Source organism: Microcaecilia unicolor, chromosome 10 (genome assembly GCF_901765095.1).
Source record: "Microcaecilia unicolor chromosome 10, aMicUni1.1, whole genome shotgun sequence".
In the NCBI taxonomy this organism is placed as follows: Eukaryota; Metazoa; Chordata; class Amphibia; order Gymnophiona; family Siphonopidae; genus Microcaecilia; species Microcaecilia unicolor.
In genome coordinates, this window is record NC_044040.1 from 143017747 (window position 1) to 143036133 (window position 18387).

At 43.4% G+C, this 18387-nt stretch overlaps 1 protein-coding gene across 1 annotated transcript in view; it reads left to right on the top strand.

Moving 5' to 3' along the window:
• The window catches only part of LOC115478881 (ubl carboxyl-terminal hydrolase 18-like), a 136990-nt gene that overhangs the window by 92551 nt on the left and 26052 nt on the right, over positions 1-18387 (top strand). The window contains exons 10-13 of the mRNA XM_030216526.1: positions 3100-3195; positions 4366-4527; positions 5102-5233; positions 12439-12488. Coding sequence (XP_030072386.1) covers positions 3100-3195; positions 4366-4527; positions 5102-5233; positions 12439-12488 — 440 coding nt within the window. The remainder of the gene's footprint in view (positions 1-3099; positions 3196-4365; positions 4528-5101; positions 5234-12438; positions 12489-18387) is intronic.

Sequence of the window (18387 nt, forward strand, 5' to 3'; positions counted from 1 at the left end):
TGTCACTTGGCATCATGCCCATGGTCCACCTATTCTCCATCCATGTGTATGGCCCCCCTTGCAGTTATGCACTATAGCACTAATGCACCACCTTATAGAATAACATGTAGGGCACTTGTACTCATAAATGCCAGTTAAAGTGCCACTTTTGAGTGCAAGACGCACATAACTGCATATATCTGTAGTGGCCTAAATACAAATCAATTTACGCCACCAACTTTACATACATAGGCACTCAATTATGGAATGCTCTACCCAAACAAATCAAATCTACCCAGAACTACCTAAACTTCCGAAAATTATTGAAATCAGTATTGTTTAAGAAGGCCTATTCCCCAGGTTTAACTTAACTAGAATTAATTATTACTATAAATTTCAGATCCAAGGACAATAATTACCTGTTATTATCTCTTGCCTTTTTTGCTGTTTAATTGTTATTTTTATCTTTATCCTCAATTTGTATAATTGTTCTTCTTGTAATGAGCCTGCGATCAGTGGGAAAAGGTGGGATATAAATGTAATAATAAATAAATAAATAAAATATCTAGGTATAGAATTGCCCATCACATATGTCTCCCTCCCTCCTTCCCTCCTTCTTTCCTCCTCACCTTACTGCTGGGACTGTTCCTCATCTTATAATCCACACCAGTCACTACAGTACTTGGTGCTGATGATTTCCACAAGCAGCAGTGGTACATCCCATGCGAGTTTGCTCTCTTTGAGGGGCATAATCGAAAGGGACGCCCAAGTTTTGTTGAAGACGTCCTCGCAAAATGTCCCGATGGAGGGGCGGGGAAAGCCGTATTATCAAAACAAGATGCACGTCCATCTTACTATTTGATAATACGATCGGGGACGCCCAAATCTTGAAATTTAGGTCGTCCCTAGAGATGGTCGTCCCTAGACTTGGTCATTTCTGATTTTCAGTGATAATGGAAACCAAGGGCGCCCATCTCAGAAACGACCAAATGCAAGCCCTTTGGTCATGGGAGGAGCCAGCATTTGTAGTGCACTGGTCCCCCTGACATGCCAGGACACCAACCGGGTACCCTAGGGGGCACTGCAGTGGACTTCATAAAATGCTGCCAGGAACACAGCTCCCTTACCTTGTCTGCTGAGCCCCCCCAAACCCCCCTAAAACCCACTACCCACAACTGTACACCACTACCATAGCCCTTACAGGTGAAGGGGGCACCTAGATTGGGTACAGTGGGTTTCTGGTGAGTTTTAGAGGGCTCGCTGTTTCCTCCACAAACTTAACAGGTAGGGAGGGGGATGGGCCTGGGTCCACCTACCTGAAGTGCACTGCACCCACTAAAACTGCTCCAGGTACCTGCATACTGCTGTCATGGACCTGAATATGATGGACCTGAATATGACATCTAAGGCTGGCATAGAGGCTGGCAAAAAATATATTTAAAGATATTTTTTGATGGTGGGAGGGGGTTAGTGACCACTGGGGGAGTAAGGGGAGGTGATCTCCGATTCTCTCCGGTGGTCATCTGGTCAGTTCGGGCACCTTTTTGTGGCTTGGTCATAAGAAAAACAGGACCAGGTAAAGTCATCCAAGTGCTCATCAGGGACACCCTTTTTTTTCCATTATGGGTCGAGGACGTCCATAGGCACACCCAAGTCCCACCTTCGCTACGCCTCCGATATGCCCCCTTGAACTTTGGCCACCCCTACGATGGAAAGCAGTTGGGGACGCCCAAAATTGGCTTTCGATTATACTGATTTGGACGACCCTGTGAGAAGGACGCCCATCTTCCGATTTATGTCGAAAGATGACAGACCTTTTCTGTCAAAAATGTGCATGTTTGTGGCACAGGAACCCATGGGCTGGCAGCAGTTCCAATGGTGTTCACTTATGAACCCCTATACCTTTAAGGGATGAACTCAACAGCTTAGCCTCGACACTGCACTGGCTAGCACCACCAGTGTCTAGATGGCTGACCCACTCACCACTAAGAAATAACCAGTCCTCTAATAGGCCAGTCCACTGCTGGTGATAGTTACAATTTTTATTCCTTTTAATTGTTGATTTTCTCATGGCTTTTTTTTCATATAGACAGGGCAGGTATGAATATCAGCTTTCCAGTAATTATGAATTATTTGTGCCACAAACATACCATGACTCAAAAATCATTTCATGCTCAAACTGTGGTTATTTTGATTGACAGTTGTTTTGACCCATAGGGTCTCAACATTCGTAGGTACGCACAGATGGACAGTGATGAGTCAGAATGAGCTCAATTCAGACTATATGGTTGTAAAGATATTCTCATGGTGAGGGCTATCCTCAACTTGTCAGAAAAGTATTTTAATCCTGCCTATTTTATAAAATACAAATAATTGCTAAAAAGAACAGGGCTGACCTAAGGGTATCTGATGCCCTAGACAAACCTTCAGCCAGATGCCCCCTCCTCACCAGGCAGCTCAAAGCTCTTCCCTTTCATTTCTACCATCTCCTCTTCATTCTCCCCCACCCCACTACCGTGTGTACACCATTAACTTAACCATCATGCTCCAAGTGCTCAGTCTGTCCCCTATCCCACCCCCCAAGGCATCCAGCATTCATCCTTTCTTTTCCTAACCCCCTCTCAGATGTCCAGCATGTCCTCTTCCCTTCTCTATTCCCTCCCCCTCCCCCAAGATGTCTATCTCCCCTTCCCTTCCCTACTCTTCTCCCCACAAGGTTTCCATCATCTCCCCTTCCCTTTCTTTCCCCTCCAGTGTGGCACAATTTGAGTTGCACCAGCACAGCAGTCAGCATCTCTAAACAAGATTCAGTACAGTCAGCATGGGGCCTCGAGCATTGCTACCGTGTCTCACTGCCTCCAATCTTCCTATATGAGAAGGATGAGATGCAGCAGACCTAGGCCACATGGGTGATCAAGGCCTAGTGGTGGCCAGGCTGTCTTGTTTAGAGACACCGACTGCCATGCTGGTGCTGCCCTTGCCCCCCAAATTATGCCACTTTACGTGGACAGTTAGTGATCAAGCCAATCCTAGGAAAGAACTGTATGTTGTATGGTGTTTTGCTGTCTTTTCTGCTGGAATATAGAGAAGCTAAACTCTGTATCTTGTTCTTCTTTCTAGGAGGAGGCCCTCAAAGTGTTCTTTAGTATCCAGTTCTTAGAAAATGATAGCATGGTGTACTGTCAGAAGTGTAAGAAGACAGCAAAAGCATGTCAAGTATGGAAGCTGTTCCTGATTTCTTCATTCAAACATTTATCCCATGCCTTCTGAACCTTTCCCAACATTCTCTCAAAGTTCTAGCCATGATCTCCTCCCACTCCCCATTTAAAAAAAATCTCTGAAACCCTGGTCTCTGATCTCCACCCAACAGCCTAACTTATATCCTGGGATCGTTGACCACCAGTCTTTCAAAGCCCTGCTTTCTAACATATGACCTCCACTGAATAATCTTCTAAAGCCCTGGCCACTGAACTCGTCCCTAGCTGTTGTGTCCTTATGACCTCAATTTGAGACTTAGTTAAAAGTTAGTGTTTTTAAACTTGAAAAAAAATACCTGTTCCCAAATTTAGATCCTCATGTTGTTGGAAGTAAAATAATAAGGCTTCATATTTTAAGAAATAAAGAACAATATTTAAAAGTAAGAAATAGGTTTGGGTTTTTTTAGATATATTTCAAAATAAAATATTTCCAGTGACGAATTGGGCTATGTGATCTATACAGACCATACTATTAGCATCCTGAAGCCCTTTCTTCTGCCCAACAGTGTCTCTCAAACTACTTCCCTATTGCTGATATACTGCAGTGTCTCAGATTCCTGTCTTATGACCCGCACCTCTTGTGTCCCCCAAATCCCAACTCCCAACACTGTCTCTCAGAGCTACATCTCAATTTTCAACTCCTATCCCTGCCATCTCCTTACTCACCCCCAACCCTTAACTCTGAACCCTGTCCCTATGATCTACATCTTGACTACCAACCCCTGCCTTTGTTACCCAACTTCTAGTCTTTGACTTGGTGACCCCACCACCCATGTCCTCTCACTTACATCTTAACTGCCACTTCCAGCCAGATATTGAATCCAATTACCTCTTGCAGCAGTATTCACTTCATTCATCAGTCTCTCAAACCCCTAGCATCTAACCTGTACCCACAAGTCTCACAACCCGTAGAGAGAATGGTGAATGCTGATCTCCACCCTTCCCAGCTAAGGTTGTCTTTCCCAGCAGAGGGTTCAGCTGGACATTATTCTCTATATGTATGGGAATAAATGGGGCTTTCTGTGTCTCCTAGATTCACTATAAAATGAATAAATCCAATTACTAACAAAAATAAAATACTGATTCAGAATTTGCACTAAAAAATTGTAATACATTTTTCTCCTATCAGGGATGCAAAGTGCTGGACTATTCACCCATTGTGTGCTTACACCTGAAAAGATTCACTTTGGATTACAACACTGGGAGGCCAAAAAAACTCTATCATTATATGACATTTCCTCAGGAAATAAAATTTAGGTCCTTTCATGAACAGCATGCTGATTGCCCAGAAGTAAGTGTCTCTGCATTCCGTCAATGGATAAAGCATGTCTTGTTTTTACTTAATACAACAATCAGCCACAATCCACTAGCTCAGTTGTTCCCAAACCTGGTCCTGGAGGCACCCCAGCCAGTCAGGTTTTCAGGATATCCATAACGAATATTCATGAGAGAGATTTCCATGCACTGTCTTCAATGCAATGCAAATCTCTTTCATGAATATTCATTGTGGATATCCTGAAAACCTGACAGGTATTGGAGCCATTGCACTAACTTTTGCCTCCTTAAACCTCATGGGTGAATCATACCTTCCTTCTCTCTTCCCTAATCTTTGATCATTACTAATTGTATCTGACATCATGGATTGACTATGTCATAACCAAACTCTGTAAGCCACATTGAGCCTGCAAATAGGTGGGAAAATGTGGGATACAAATGCAATAAAATAAATAAATCAAAATTAAAATGTAGGGCATTTCAAAATGAAGTATTCTATCTAGAAATCAGCAAGTTGGAAGTTCTATTTAAAATGTTCCCTTTAATTCTACAGTAGAAGAGTTTCTTCTTGTTTCTCTTTTTATTTCCAGAAGGAGCAGCTACACTCTTTGTTTTCAGTGGTAGTTCACTGTGGTAATGCCTCATCGGGTCATTACCTGGTTTTCATCAGGAACAAGATCCAAGATAGGTGGCACCGTATAAATGATACATCTGTAGTGCCGGTAAGAGAACAGTACCTCCCTGTTTTTCCAAGAAAAGTTTTCATGAGACAAAAAATAGGAGAGTAATTTTATAAAAGGACTCCTAGGTTGTGAAGGCATAGAGAGGCACAAGTTGAACCTACTTTATAAAAGTCTATGGACCCCTATAAAATGGCCTATATGAAAGCTTCCACATACAGTTACATCAGCTATGAGGCAGGAGGAATTTATGCATGAATATGCTGATAGGAATCAGCGCATATGTGTTCATTTTATAAAATATAAGCATCTGCCAGTGTGTGGGACTAATTCTGTAACAGGGTGCTTATCTGAAAAGCCCCCCAAATTGCCTACTTTTATCCATGCATTGGGTACTTGCTATTAGAAATGAATTCAATCAAAGCTGTGAGCAAGCTAAATACTCTCACCTGTAATGGAGGAAAGACTTCAGATTCCCTGCATTCACCCTAATTGTACTTTCCTTGGTAGCAGGCTGCTTCCAATCCTATGCAGACCGTCATCTGCTCTATTAAGATTAGGTGCAGAATCGTCATAAGTCAGAAAACCTCCATTTAGAGCAATTACTATTAGCTACTCTAATTTATTGCTTAACTTCTTGTGTTGTAGGGAAATGCACTTATCTGGACTGTAGCTCACTCGATTGGGAATGCTCAACAGAGAGCCTCAGTTTCTCCAGTGCTTCTTAAGAAGCTGTGTCCTCAGCTACTGAGTCTGCCCTTTTTTTTACCCTGCAACAAATATATAAACATAACCATTTCGAGAATGGATCACTAGAGTAAGCTTATAGTGTGATGTGCATGAAGACACCTACCTTTCTTTCAAAGGTCCTGCTTGTTTTTACTTCATAAGTACATAAGTATTGCCATACTGGGAAAGACCAAAGGTCCATCGAGCCCAGCATCCTGTTTCCAACAGTGGCCAATCCAGGTCACAAATACCCGGCAAGATCCCAAAAATGTACAAAACATTTTATACTGCTTATCCCAGAAATAGTGGATTTTTCCCCAAGTCCATTTAATAACGGTCTATGGACTTTTCCTTTAGAAAGCCATCCAAACCTTTTTAAAACTCCGCTAAGCTAACTGCCTTTACCACATTCTCTGGCAACAAATTCCAGAGTTTAATTACACGTTGAGTGAAGAAACATTTTCTCCAATTCGTTTTAAATTTACTACATTGTAGCTTCATCGCATGCCCACTAGTCCTAGTATTTTTGGAAAGCGTGAACAGACGCTTCACATCTACCCGTTCAACTCCACTCATTATTTTATAGACCTCTATCATATCTCCCCTCAGCCGCCTCTTCTCCAAGCTGAAGAGCTCTAGCTGCTTTAGCCTTTCCTCATAGGGAAGTCGTCCCATCCCCTTCATCATTTTCGTCGCCCTTTTCTGCACCTTTGCTAATTCCACTATATCTTTTTAAAGATGTGGCGACCAGAATTAAACACAATATTCGAGGTGCGGTCGCACCATGGAGCAATACAAAGGCATTATATCATCCTCATTTTTGTTTTCCATTCCTTTCCTAACATTCTATTTGCTTTTTTAGCCGCAGCAGCACACTGAGCAGAAGGTTTCAATGTATCATCAACGACGACACCTAGATCCCTTTCTTGGTCCGTGACTCCTAACGTGGAACCTTGCATGACGTAGCTATAATTCGGGTTCCTCTTTCCCACATGCATCACTTTGCACTTGCTCACATTAAATGTCATCTGCCATTTAGACGCCCAGTCTCCCAGTCTCGTAAGGTCCGCTTGTAATTTTTCACAATCCTCCCACGATTTAACTATCTAAAATGGTGTCAGGGTTCTTAAACTTGATGCTACCTTTTCCTTCCGGTCTCTACCGACCTGATTCATTAAAGGGACTTCACTCTTGCCCAAATTTGACATTTTTCCCTTCTTTATAGAAATGCCTTCCACTCTATGTGCATATTTAGTCCCTTAGGAGTTAACGTATTTAACCTGAAGATCCACCATTGTTCCACCTGTACTAAAGCCCGGTCTCGATTTTCACCTCTTAGTGATTTGTCCAACTGATCTATAACCGTGCATTTAAAGTCCGCAAACGTATGTTGTTGTTCCATGCAGTGAGCCACTAGAGGGGCTTCCCTGCGCTGGTGAGTGATGTTAAATTTATGATCGCCAAGACACTGTTTCAGTGCTCGCGTGGTTTTCCCAACGTATAATTTTAAACAAGTGCATTATAACACATACACTACATGGTTGCTGTTGCAATCTGTATTATGTCTTAACTTGTATATTTTACTATCATTAGGATTAGTAAACTCATTTGTACTCCTCATGTTTGAACAATAGATGCAGCTTAAATTGTGAAGTGCTGCGTACGACTGGTAGTGCTATAGAAATGATTTGTAGTAGTAGCTTCCACAATGTTTATGACCCGTAGTTGGTATGGAGTTAGATCTGTCTCCTAACCTAGGCTGCATCATGTCTTCCAAATTTTTTTCTCTAGAGTACACTATGTGTAACCTCTGGTTATGAAATGCTGGGTGTGATTGTACTGCCCTCCAATGTTGCTTTAATATTTGTACTACTTTTTGTATGCCATGTGTGTATCTCAAAACACGTTTGTTGTTGCTCCTCTAACTGCCTCATGCTGGATTGTAGGAGAATTTCCCTATCATTATATTTCGCTCTAGAGTAGGCTGTAGTGTAGGCAGACTCAGTAGCCGAGGGCACAGCTCCTGAAGAAGCACTGGAGAAACAGAGGCCTCTGTTGAGTGTTCCCAATCGAGTGAGCTACAGCCCAGATAAGTGCATTTCCCTACAACACAAGAAGTTAAGCAATAACTTAGAGTAGCTAATAGTAATTGCTCTAAACAGAGGTTTTCTGACTTATGACGATTCTACTTTTATGTCTGGCAACATAGGAACTTACGTGCCTGTGTAAAATAGGCTCTTAGAACTATCCCTAATAGCGCAGAAATGCTTTCACACAAATTTACACCTGCTCCAAAGACAGTGTAAATGTGTGCATATACACTCATAGTTTTTAAAAATATGTATCTACATCACAACTCCACCCCTGTTATGCCTAAACTATACTCTTGGTTTATATACTTATGTGTGTATTCAGCCATGCAATTTTATAAAAGCCCTTTCCTATGTATACAACATGCCTTACATGCAGGAAAAGCACTATGGGGGTAATTCTATAAGGGGTTCTTTTACTAAGCTAAGGTAAAAGGGGGCCTGCGCTAGCTTCAGCGTGTGTTTTTGATGCCTCGCTGAGGCCCCGTTTTACTGCAGCTGTCCTTTTTCTTGACAAGAAATGTCCATATGGTCAGTGAACTATTTTTGGGGGGAGTACTTACCACCATCCATTGAGGTGGCAGTAAGGGCTCCCGCAGTAACCTGGCGGTAAACGGGCAGCATGCGGCACTGTCTGATTACTGCCGGGTAAGCACTGGCACTACAAAAATAGAAAAATGTTTGTAGCACCAGAAATGGCACGCGCTGGGGGTAGGAACTACTGCCGGGCAATCTTGGTGTTTAACTTGCATCCCAGTGGAATGTGGTATTTGTAGTCCCCGATTCTATCTATTGAAATCAATGCTATGGTCCCATAATGCATTAGGGTTGTCAGAAAACCAAGAATGGCCTATAATATCCTTCCTGAAATTGGTAAATATGGCAACTTTATATATACAGAGCAAAGGGCTGTAAGCCCAATGTGGGCTTACCGCTTGCTAAACTGGAAGTACTGCCAGGCTACTGCAACAGCCCGGCAGTAGTTCCACCCCCAGTGCTGCGCGCTGCCCGGTTACTGCTGGGTTAGCACGGGAGCCCTAACCGCCACCTCAATGAGTGGTAGTAAGTGCTCCCCACGAAATGGCCACATGACAAGTGCTTCACTTGCCACATGGCCATTTCTTTTTTAAAAAAAGAACATCCTTTTACCAGCTGCAGTAAAAGGGGGCCTCAGCGCACATCAAAAACATGTACTGACACCAGCGCAGGCCCCCTTTTACTGCAGCTTAGTGAAAGGACCCCAAAATTTCATGTTCTAGGAAGGTCAATTCCCACTGGACAAAGAAAACATTCTATTCACACCCATTCCAAAAGAAACCAAGAAAATAACCAACAAAATCACAAACTACAGGCCAGTTGCATCTATACCTCTGACAACTAAGATGATGGAAGGTGTGGAGGGGCATAATCGAACGCCCATCTCCATGGGCGTCTATCTCCGAGAACGGGTACATGAAGGGGCGGGACAAACCGTATTTTCGAAAAAAATGGGCGTCCATCTTTTTTCCGATAATACGGTTTGTGCCAGCCAAATGCATCGGATTTGTGCGGATTTGAGCTGGGCGGTTTCATTTTTCAGCGATAATGGAAACCAAAGGCACCCAGCTCAAAAACTAACAAATCCAAGGCATTGGGTCGTGGGAGGGGCCAGGATTCGTAGTGCACTGGTCCCCCTCACATGCCAGGACACCAACCGGGCACCCTAGGGGGCACTTGTAACAATTTAAAAAAAAAAGCGTTAACTACCTTTGAAGTCCATAGCTCCCTTCCCTTGGGTGCTGAGCCCCCCCAAATCCCCCCCAAAACCCACTCCCCACAACTCTACACCATTACCATAGCACTTAGGGATGAAGGGGGGCACCTACATGTGGGTACAGTGGGTTTTGGGGGCGGTTTGGAGGGCTCCCATTTACCACCACAAGTGTAACAGGTGGGGGGGGGGATGGGCCTGGGTCCACTTGCCTGAAGTGCACTGCACCCACTAACAACTGCTCCAGGGACCTGCATACTGCTGTGATGGAGCTGGGTATGACATTTGAGGCTGGCATACAGGCTGGAAAAAAAAGTTTTTAAAGTTGTTTCTTTTGGGTGGGAGGGGGATTAGTGACCACTGGGGGAGTCAGGGGTGGTCATCCCCGATTCCCTCCGGTGGTCATCTAGTCATTTAGGGCACTTTTTTGGGACTTGTTTGTGAAAAAAAGGGTCCAAAAAAGTGACCCAAATTTGCACTAAAAACACCTTTCTTTTTTCGATTATCAGCCGAGGACGCCCATCTCTCCTCGGCCGATAACCATGCCACAGTCCTGCCTTCACCACGCCTCCAACACGCCCCCGTCAACTTTGGTAGTTTCCGCGATAGATTGCAGTTGAAGATACCCAAAATCGGCTTTTGATTATATCGATTTGGGCGCCCACGGGAGAAAGACGTCCATCTCCCGATTTGGGTCAAAATATGGGCTTTTTCTCTTTCGAAGATAAGCTGGATAGTGACCAAACAATTAACAGAATATATCACCAAATTCTCCATACTGCACGAAACCCAATCAGGCTTCAGGCCCCACCATAGCACTGAAACAGTGCTAATCACACTCCTGGCTAAATTCAAGCAGGAAATCACAATAGGCAAAAACATCCTCGTACTCCAGTTCAACAGTGCATTTGACATGGTAGACCACCACATCCTACTAAGAATACTCAATAAGATAGAAACTGGAGGGAAAATGCTTACATGGATTAAGGGATTCCTACCACTAGGTCTTATCAAGTAAAATCAAATTCAGAAATCTCCCCACCTTGGAAAGCAGAATGTGAAGTACCACAGGGATCACCGCTCTTACCTATACTATTCAATCTAATGATGATCCCATTAGCCAGGTCCCTATCCAAACACAGCCTCAACCCATTCTTATATGGGGACAATGTTACAATTTATATTCCTTTCAAAAATAATCCATCAGAAATCACCTCTGAAATCACGAACAGCATGAACACCATGGAATCCTGGGCATCAGCCTTCAAGCTGAAACTCAATAGAGAAAAAACACACTGCCTCATTCTCTCATCCCAACACAGTACTGAACATCCTATAACCATCAATGCCTTGGGCTCATCTCGCCCAATCTCAGACAACCTGAAAATCCTAGGCATCACCTATCACTTGAAAACCAAGGCAGGGCTACTACAAAGAAAACATTCTACACAATGTGGAAACTCAAACGCATAAAACAATACTTCCCAAGGGACATATTCTGCAACATGATCCAAACAATGGCTCTAATCCACGTGGCCTATTGCAATGGAATCTAAGCAGGATGCAAAGATCATATCTTAAGGAAACTACAAACTTCACAAAACACGGCAGCTAGGCTCATCTTTGGAAAAACACAATTCAAAAGCACAAAATCCCTCCTCCAAAAACTACACTGGTTACTGATCAAGGCAAGTAAAGCCTTCAAGATCTGTTCTCTAGCGCACAGAATAATCTGGCCCAGCACCGGGCTACATGATCGAACTAATTGACTTACCAATTAGGAGTACAAGTAAATCAGGGAGATTGTACCTAACCCTTCACTTCCTCAGATGTAAGGGCCTGAAATACAAATCAACATACACCTCCAGCTTCTCCTTTATATGCACCAAGCTATGGAACGCATTGCCAAAAAACCTGAAACTCATGGACAATTACCTAAGCTTCAGAAAAAATCTGAAGACCCACCTTTTCAGAAAGTTCATCCCCACAGAACCAACTTAAATGTCCAGATTACCAAAATACAACCCAAATAATCATGAAAATGGACAGCAAAAATACAAAACTATTGTCGCTCAACCTGCCCCACACACCTACCACATTCTACTACCCTACCACAACCAAATCATATGCTAAGCCACTGGTCTATACAAAACATAATTACAGTCTTTCCACTCAAACTGTCATGAATCCCCTACAATATCTCAATAGTCCCATACAAACTTTTAATTCGGACTATGCAATCTATAACCAATTTTACTATGCACTCTGTAACCAATTACTCTAGAATCTGTAACCATCTCTCCGGAACCATGTAAGCCACATTGAACCTACCAATAGGTGAGAAAATGTGGGATACAAATGCAATAAATAAATAAATATAATAGAAATAGTGATTTCCCCAGTGTCACACAGATTTAATTTGGAATCTGGACTTGCAATCCAATATTTCTCTCGGTTTCTAGTTTTGAATTTCCCTTCTTTCACACCTACTTTTCCCTGTTTCTTTATCATATCATCTCCCCTCTTCCCATCCCCCCCCCCCCCCCCTCTGTTTATAAACTTTTGAGTAAAATATTTTGCTCACTTATCAAAACTGAAGGTACATGAATAGTCTGTAAACTGTGAATAAATACTGTGCTCTTAGAAAATATATGAAATGTTTCTGTTTTATCTTTTAGGTCTCATGGGAAGATGTGGAAAAATCATTTGGAAATAAAGATAATTCTAGGTATGATTTAAAAATAAAATAGATCTTTCAGTATTCATTTAGGGGCTTGGTGGGTAATTATATAAGGAACTACCACGTGTTAGGCAGCAAGAATGCATGTGAATGTGGATATTCAATTAGTTTCAATCTACATTCTGTAACTACGTGACAAGATGTGATGCCACATACTTTGTAGGTAGGCATTCACATGGGTGGAGTTTGGGGAAATCATAGGCAGGGTGCATACTTACACATGTAGATTATAAAATATTCTCGATGAAAGGGTATGAGCCCTTCTACCAGCTAATGGGAAACTCAGAACTACTGAGTGATATCATAATATAAACATCCATGCAGCCCAGAGCTTGCCAGTATTTTTCAGACTCCTCAGAAGATGGTAGGTGAGTACCTGTGCAGCCCTCATCAAGACTGGTCTGGTTTGGGTGCACCTCTTTGGCTCCATATTTAAAAAAAAAAAAGTAGAGTGTAATTTGGTGAAACAGCAGGCAAAAAAGAAAACCCACTTAGGAGAAAGTTAATATTGTGAGGAGCCTTGTTTTCCTGTGCCAGGGTGCACACTTCAGGTCCCTCCCCCCAACCTTCTCTGAGAGTTGTCCTGTGCCTCAGCCCCATCTCCCCGCTACTGGGAGGGGTTCCTTGAGTACCTCTTGAGAGCAAAAGGAAACAACCGACAAAAAAATGAGAGAGAGAAGAGACATAAGTGCACTGTAGTCTTACTGAAAAGGCGTTCGGGCAGAGCCTCCAGAGTCGGGCTTTTTTCCCCTGAGGCTCAGCTCTAATGTTGGAGGTGGAGATATTTGTAGAGTGGTGGAAGTTTTCTGCTGGGCACCGGTGGGACTGTTGAGCCAAGATGGCAGCTTCTCCGCAGAAACCGCACCACTGTGCTTCTTGCTCAGTACAGCACGTAGTGTTAGCACAAATACATCAAAGGTCACTAAGGGGCCCTTTTACTAAGGCATGCCAAAAAATGGTCTGCGCTGGTGTAGGTGTATGTATTGGATGTGTGCAGGTCCATTTTTCAGCGTGCCTGCAAAAAAGGCCTTTTTAAAAATTTTTGGACAAAAATGAATGTGCTGCAAAATTATTATTATTATTACATTTGTACCCCGCGCTTTCTCACACAATGCAGGCTCAATGCGGCTTACATAGTAATTTGAAATACAAAGTTAATAGAATTTTAATAAAACAATAGTAAAACAATGTAAAGTTGGGCTTAGTAGTGTATGATAAGTTGAGCTAGATAATATATGACTAGGATAAAAGAGGGTAGACAGGATAGGATAGTGTAATTTGGGAGAAAGGGTAAGGAGGGATAAAATTAAGGAGAGATGGAAAGAGAAGGATGGGAGGTTGGTATTTAAGTCAGAACAGAATTGGGGGTGGAAGTTGGCGAGATTAGATTGGGGCATTTGGGTAGGCTTGCTTAAAGAGATGAGCTTTCAGCATTTTTCTAAAGGGCAATAATTCGTTTATTAATTGGATTGGTCTGGGTATAGCGTTCCAAAGCTGGCTGCCCAAAAAGGAGAAACTGAATGCGTAGTAGGTCTTGTACTTAATTCCTCTACAATTGGGAAGGTGTAGGTTAAGATAAGTTCGTGAAGAAATAGATCTGTTTCTAGCAGGGAGGTCAATCAATTCATTCATGTAGCCAGGGGATTCGCCGTGGATGATCTTGTGGGTCATTGTGTTGATCTTAAAATGTATTCTTTCTTTGATGGGGAGCCAGTGAAGCTTTGCTCGAAGAGGTGATGCACTTTTGAATTTTGATTTGCCAAAAATAAGTCTGGCAGCCGTGTTTTGGGCAGTTTGGAGTCTCTTCAGTATTTGGGTTTTGCATCCTAAAAAGACACTGTTGCAGTAGTCGGCGTGGGTAATAACAGTAGACTGTATCAGGTTCCGGAAAGTGTTGAGTGGGAGATAAGGCTTCATTCGTTTCAATTAAACATCATATTAAACATTTTCTTCGTGGTGAGCTTAGCGTAGTTATCAAAAGATAAATGGCTGTCTATCGTTACTCCCAGTATCTTTAAGTTGTCAGATTTGGGGAGTTTGACATCAGGGGTGTTGAGAGTAGTCGGGAGATAAGGGGAGTATTGGGAAGAGAGAACCAGGCACTGCGTCTTTTCTTTATTTAATTTCATTTTAAAAGCATTAGCCCAGGAGGTTAGAATGGTAATGGCAGTATTGATTTTGTCGTGGATTTCAGATAGATTGAATTTAAAGGGGATATATATGGTGACGTCATTGGCGTAAATGAAAGGATTTAGACCATGTTTGGTTAGTATTCTGGCCAAGGGGATCATCATAAGGTTGAAAAGTATCGGGGAGAGTGGAGATCCCTGTGGTACTCCACATTCTGATGACCATGGGGATGATAGATTTGTAGTTCCTTCGACTTCATAGGATCTGGTAGTAATGAAGTTAGTAATCCAGTTGATAATGTTTCCACAGATCTCAAGTTTGTCCAAGAGTTTGGTAAGGATTGAATTGTCAACCATGTCAAAAGCGCTGGATAAGTCAAATTATAAGAGGATGATGTTGTATCCGTTTGCTATTTCAAGTTTGAATTTAGATATTAAGGTTAGAAGAACCGTTTCAGTGCTGTGGGCAGGTCGGAAGCCCGACTGGGACTCGTGGAGGATGGAGAATTTCTGAATATATTCATTAAGTTGTGAGGTCACTCTGTTTTCCAATAATTTGGTGATTAGAGGTATGGATGCAATTGGACGGTAGTTGGTAACGTCATTCACAGGTTTGTTTGTATTCTTTGGGATAGGTGTTAGTAATATGTTACGGTGCTTGGTGGGGAAAGAGCCTTTTTGAAGTAAAAAGTTTAAGTGGGAGGTGAGATCGGAGATAAAGCATGAAGGGGCGCTTTTCAGAGTGCATTCATTTGGGGCCTGAGACCTTACTGCCACCCATTGACTACTACTACTACTACTATTTAGCATTTCTATAGCGCTACAAGGCATACGCAGCGCTGCACAAACATAGAAGAAAGACAGTCCCTGCTCAAAGAGCTTACAATCTAATAGACAAAAAATAAATAAAGTAAGCAAATCAAATCAATTAATGTGAACGGGAAGGAAGAGAGGAGGGTAGGTGGAGGCGCGTGGTTACAAGTGGTTACGAGTCAAAAGCAATGTTAAAGAGGTGGGCTTTCAGTCTAGATTTAAAGGTGGCCAAGGATGGGGAAAGACGTAGGGGCTCAGGAAGTTTATTCCAGGCGTAGGGTGCAGCGAGACAGAAGGCGCGAAGTCTGGAGTTGGCAGTAGTGGAGAAGGGAACAGATAAGAAGGATTTATCCATGGAGCGGAGTGCACGGGAAGGGGTGTAGAGAAGGACGAGTGTGGAGAGATACTGGGGAGCAGCAGAGTGAATACATTTATAGGTTAGTAGAAGAAGTTTGAACAGGATGCGAAAACGGATAGGGAGCCAGTGAAGGGTCTTGAGGAGAGGGGTAGTATGAGTAAAGCGACCCTGGCGGAAGACGAGACGGGCAGCAGAGTTTTGAACCGACTGGAGAGGGGAGAGGTGACTAAGTGGGAGGCCAGCAAGAAGCAGATTGCAGTAGTCTAAACGAGAGGTGACAAGGGTGTGGATGAGGGTTTTGGTAGAGTGCTCGGAAAGAAAGGGGCGGATTTTACGAATGTTGTAAAGAAAGAAACGACAGGTCTTGGCGGTCTGCTGGATATGAGCAGAGAAGGAGAGAGAAGAGTCAAAGATGACCCCAAGGTTTCGAGCTGAGGAGACAGGGAGAATGAGAGAGCCATCAACAGAAATAGAAAACGGGGGGAGCGGGGAGGTGGGTTTGGGGGGGAAAATGAGAAGCTCGGTTTTGGTCATATTTAATTTCAGGTGGCATTGAGACATCCAGGCAGCAATGTCAGACAAGCACGCTGAAACTTTGGTTTGGATGCAAGGTGAGATATCAGGGGTAGAAAGGTAGATTTGGGAGTCATCAGCATAGAGATGGTAGGAAAAGCCATGGGATGAGATTAATGAACCAAGGGAAGAAGTGTAGATAGAAAAGAGGAGGGGACCAAGAACAGAACCCTGAGGTACGCCGATAGGCAGAGGGATAGAAGTAGAAGAGGATCCGCCAGAGGGAACACTAAAGGTGCGGAGGGAGAGGTAGGAAGAGAACCAGGAAAGGACAGAGCCCTGGAATCCAAGTGAGGACAAGGTATCGAGAAGTATGCTGTGATCGACAGTGTCAAAAGCAGCGGAAAGATCAAGAAGAATGAGGATGGAATAGTGACCTCTGGATTTAGCCAGTAATAGGTCATTGGAGACTTTAGTAAGCGCAGTTTCGGTTGAGTGGAGAGGGCGAAAACCAGATTGTAATGGGTCAAGAATAGCATGTGAGGAGAGAAAATCAAGGCAGCGGCGGTGAACAGCACGCTCAAGTAATTTGGAGAGAAAAGGAAGGAGGGAGATGGGTCGGTAATTAGAGGGACAAGTAGGGTCAAGTGAAGGCTTCTTAAGGAGAGGTGTGACCACAGCATGTTTAAAGGCAGCAGGGACAGTCGCAGTGGAAAGTGAGAGGTTGAGAATGTGACAGATAAAAGGAATAAGAGTAGGAGAGATGGCATTAAGAAGGTGGGTGGGAATGGGATCAGAGGAACAGGTGGTACATTTTGAGGAAGAAAGGAGAAGTGTAGTTTCCTCAATAGTAACTTCAGGAAAGGAGGAAAGGGAATGAGGGGAAGGAGAGAGAGGGGAACAGACTAGTGGAGGGAGAGCTGGTGAGGTAGAGAAAGCAAGGTTTATCTTTTGAACCTTGTTGTGAAAGAATTCAGCAAGGGTCTGAGGAGATAATGAAGGGGGAGTTGGGGGAGGGGGCACCTTGAAGAGAGAGTTCAATGTGGTGAAGAGAAGTCGAGGATTAGAGCCAAGAGAGTTGGTCAGTTGGATATAATAATCCTGTTTGGCACGTAAAAGAGCAGATTGGAAGGAGGTCAGCATGAACTTAAAGTGTAAGAAATCAGCAAGGGCCCGAGATTTCCGCCAGAGGCGTTCGGCGGAGCGGGTACAGGAACGTAGGTAGCGGATATTAGAAGTCAGCCAAGGTTGGGGTTTTGTACGCCTTACAGGGCGGGTCATCAAAGGTGCAAGAGTGTCTAAGGCAGAGGATAGAGTATTGTTGTAAGAAGAAACAGCCTCGTTGACAGACTTGGATGGTGCCACAGTAGAGAGGAGGTTTGAAACATGGGAGGATAGAGATGAAGGGTCAATATCGTGAAGATTCCTAGATAAATTAGATAGGATAGGACGGGACTGGGAGGGAGGAGATTTAAGTGTGAAAGTTATAAGATGGTGATCAGAGGAGGGATGATCAGAGGCAAGGAAACTAGAAGGTGAACAGTTGGAGGAGAAGATGAGATCAAGACAGTGACCATTTTGATGAGTGGGGGAGGTGGAGCATAGTTGGAGATTAAAGGAGGATGTTAAAGCGAGTAACTTGGAAATATAAGAGTTGGAAGGATCATTAGCAGGAATATTAAAGTCACCAAGGATGAGAGAGGGGGAGGAAGGATCATGGAAGAAGGCAAGCCAGGCGTCAAAGTCACTGAGAATGGATGAAAGGGACTTATCAGGGGGACGATAAATGACCGCTATTCGAAGAGGCAGAGGAGAGAAAAGGCGGATAGAGTGGACCTCAAAGGAGGAAAAACAGTGAGATTGAGGGGGAAGAAGGGGTTGAAATCTGGAGGAGGGAGAGAGAAGTAGTCCAACACCGCCCCCACGGCCAGCAGGGCGAGGATTATGTGAAAATAGATAACCGCCATTGACTTATCGGTAAGGTCTCACGCGTTAACCGGGAGGTAATCGTCAGCACACATACACAGCTGATTACCGCCCAGTAAGCACCAAGTGGTAGAAAATAGAAATTATT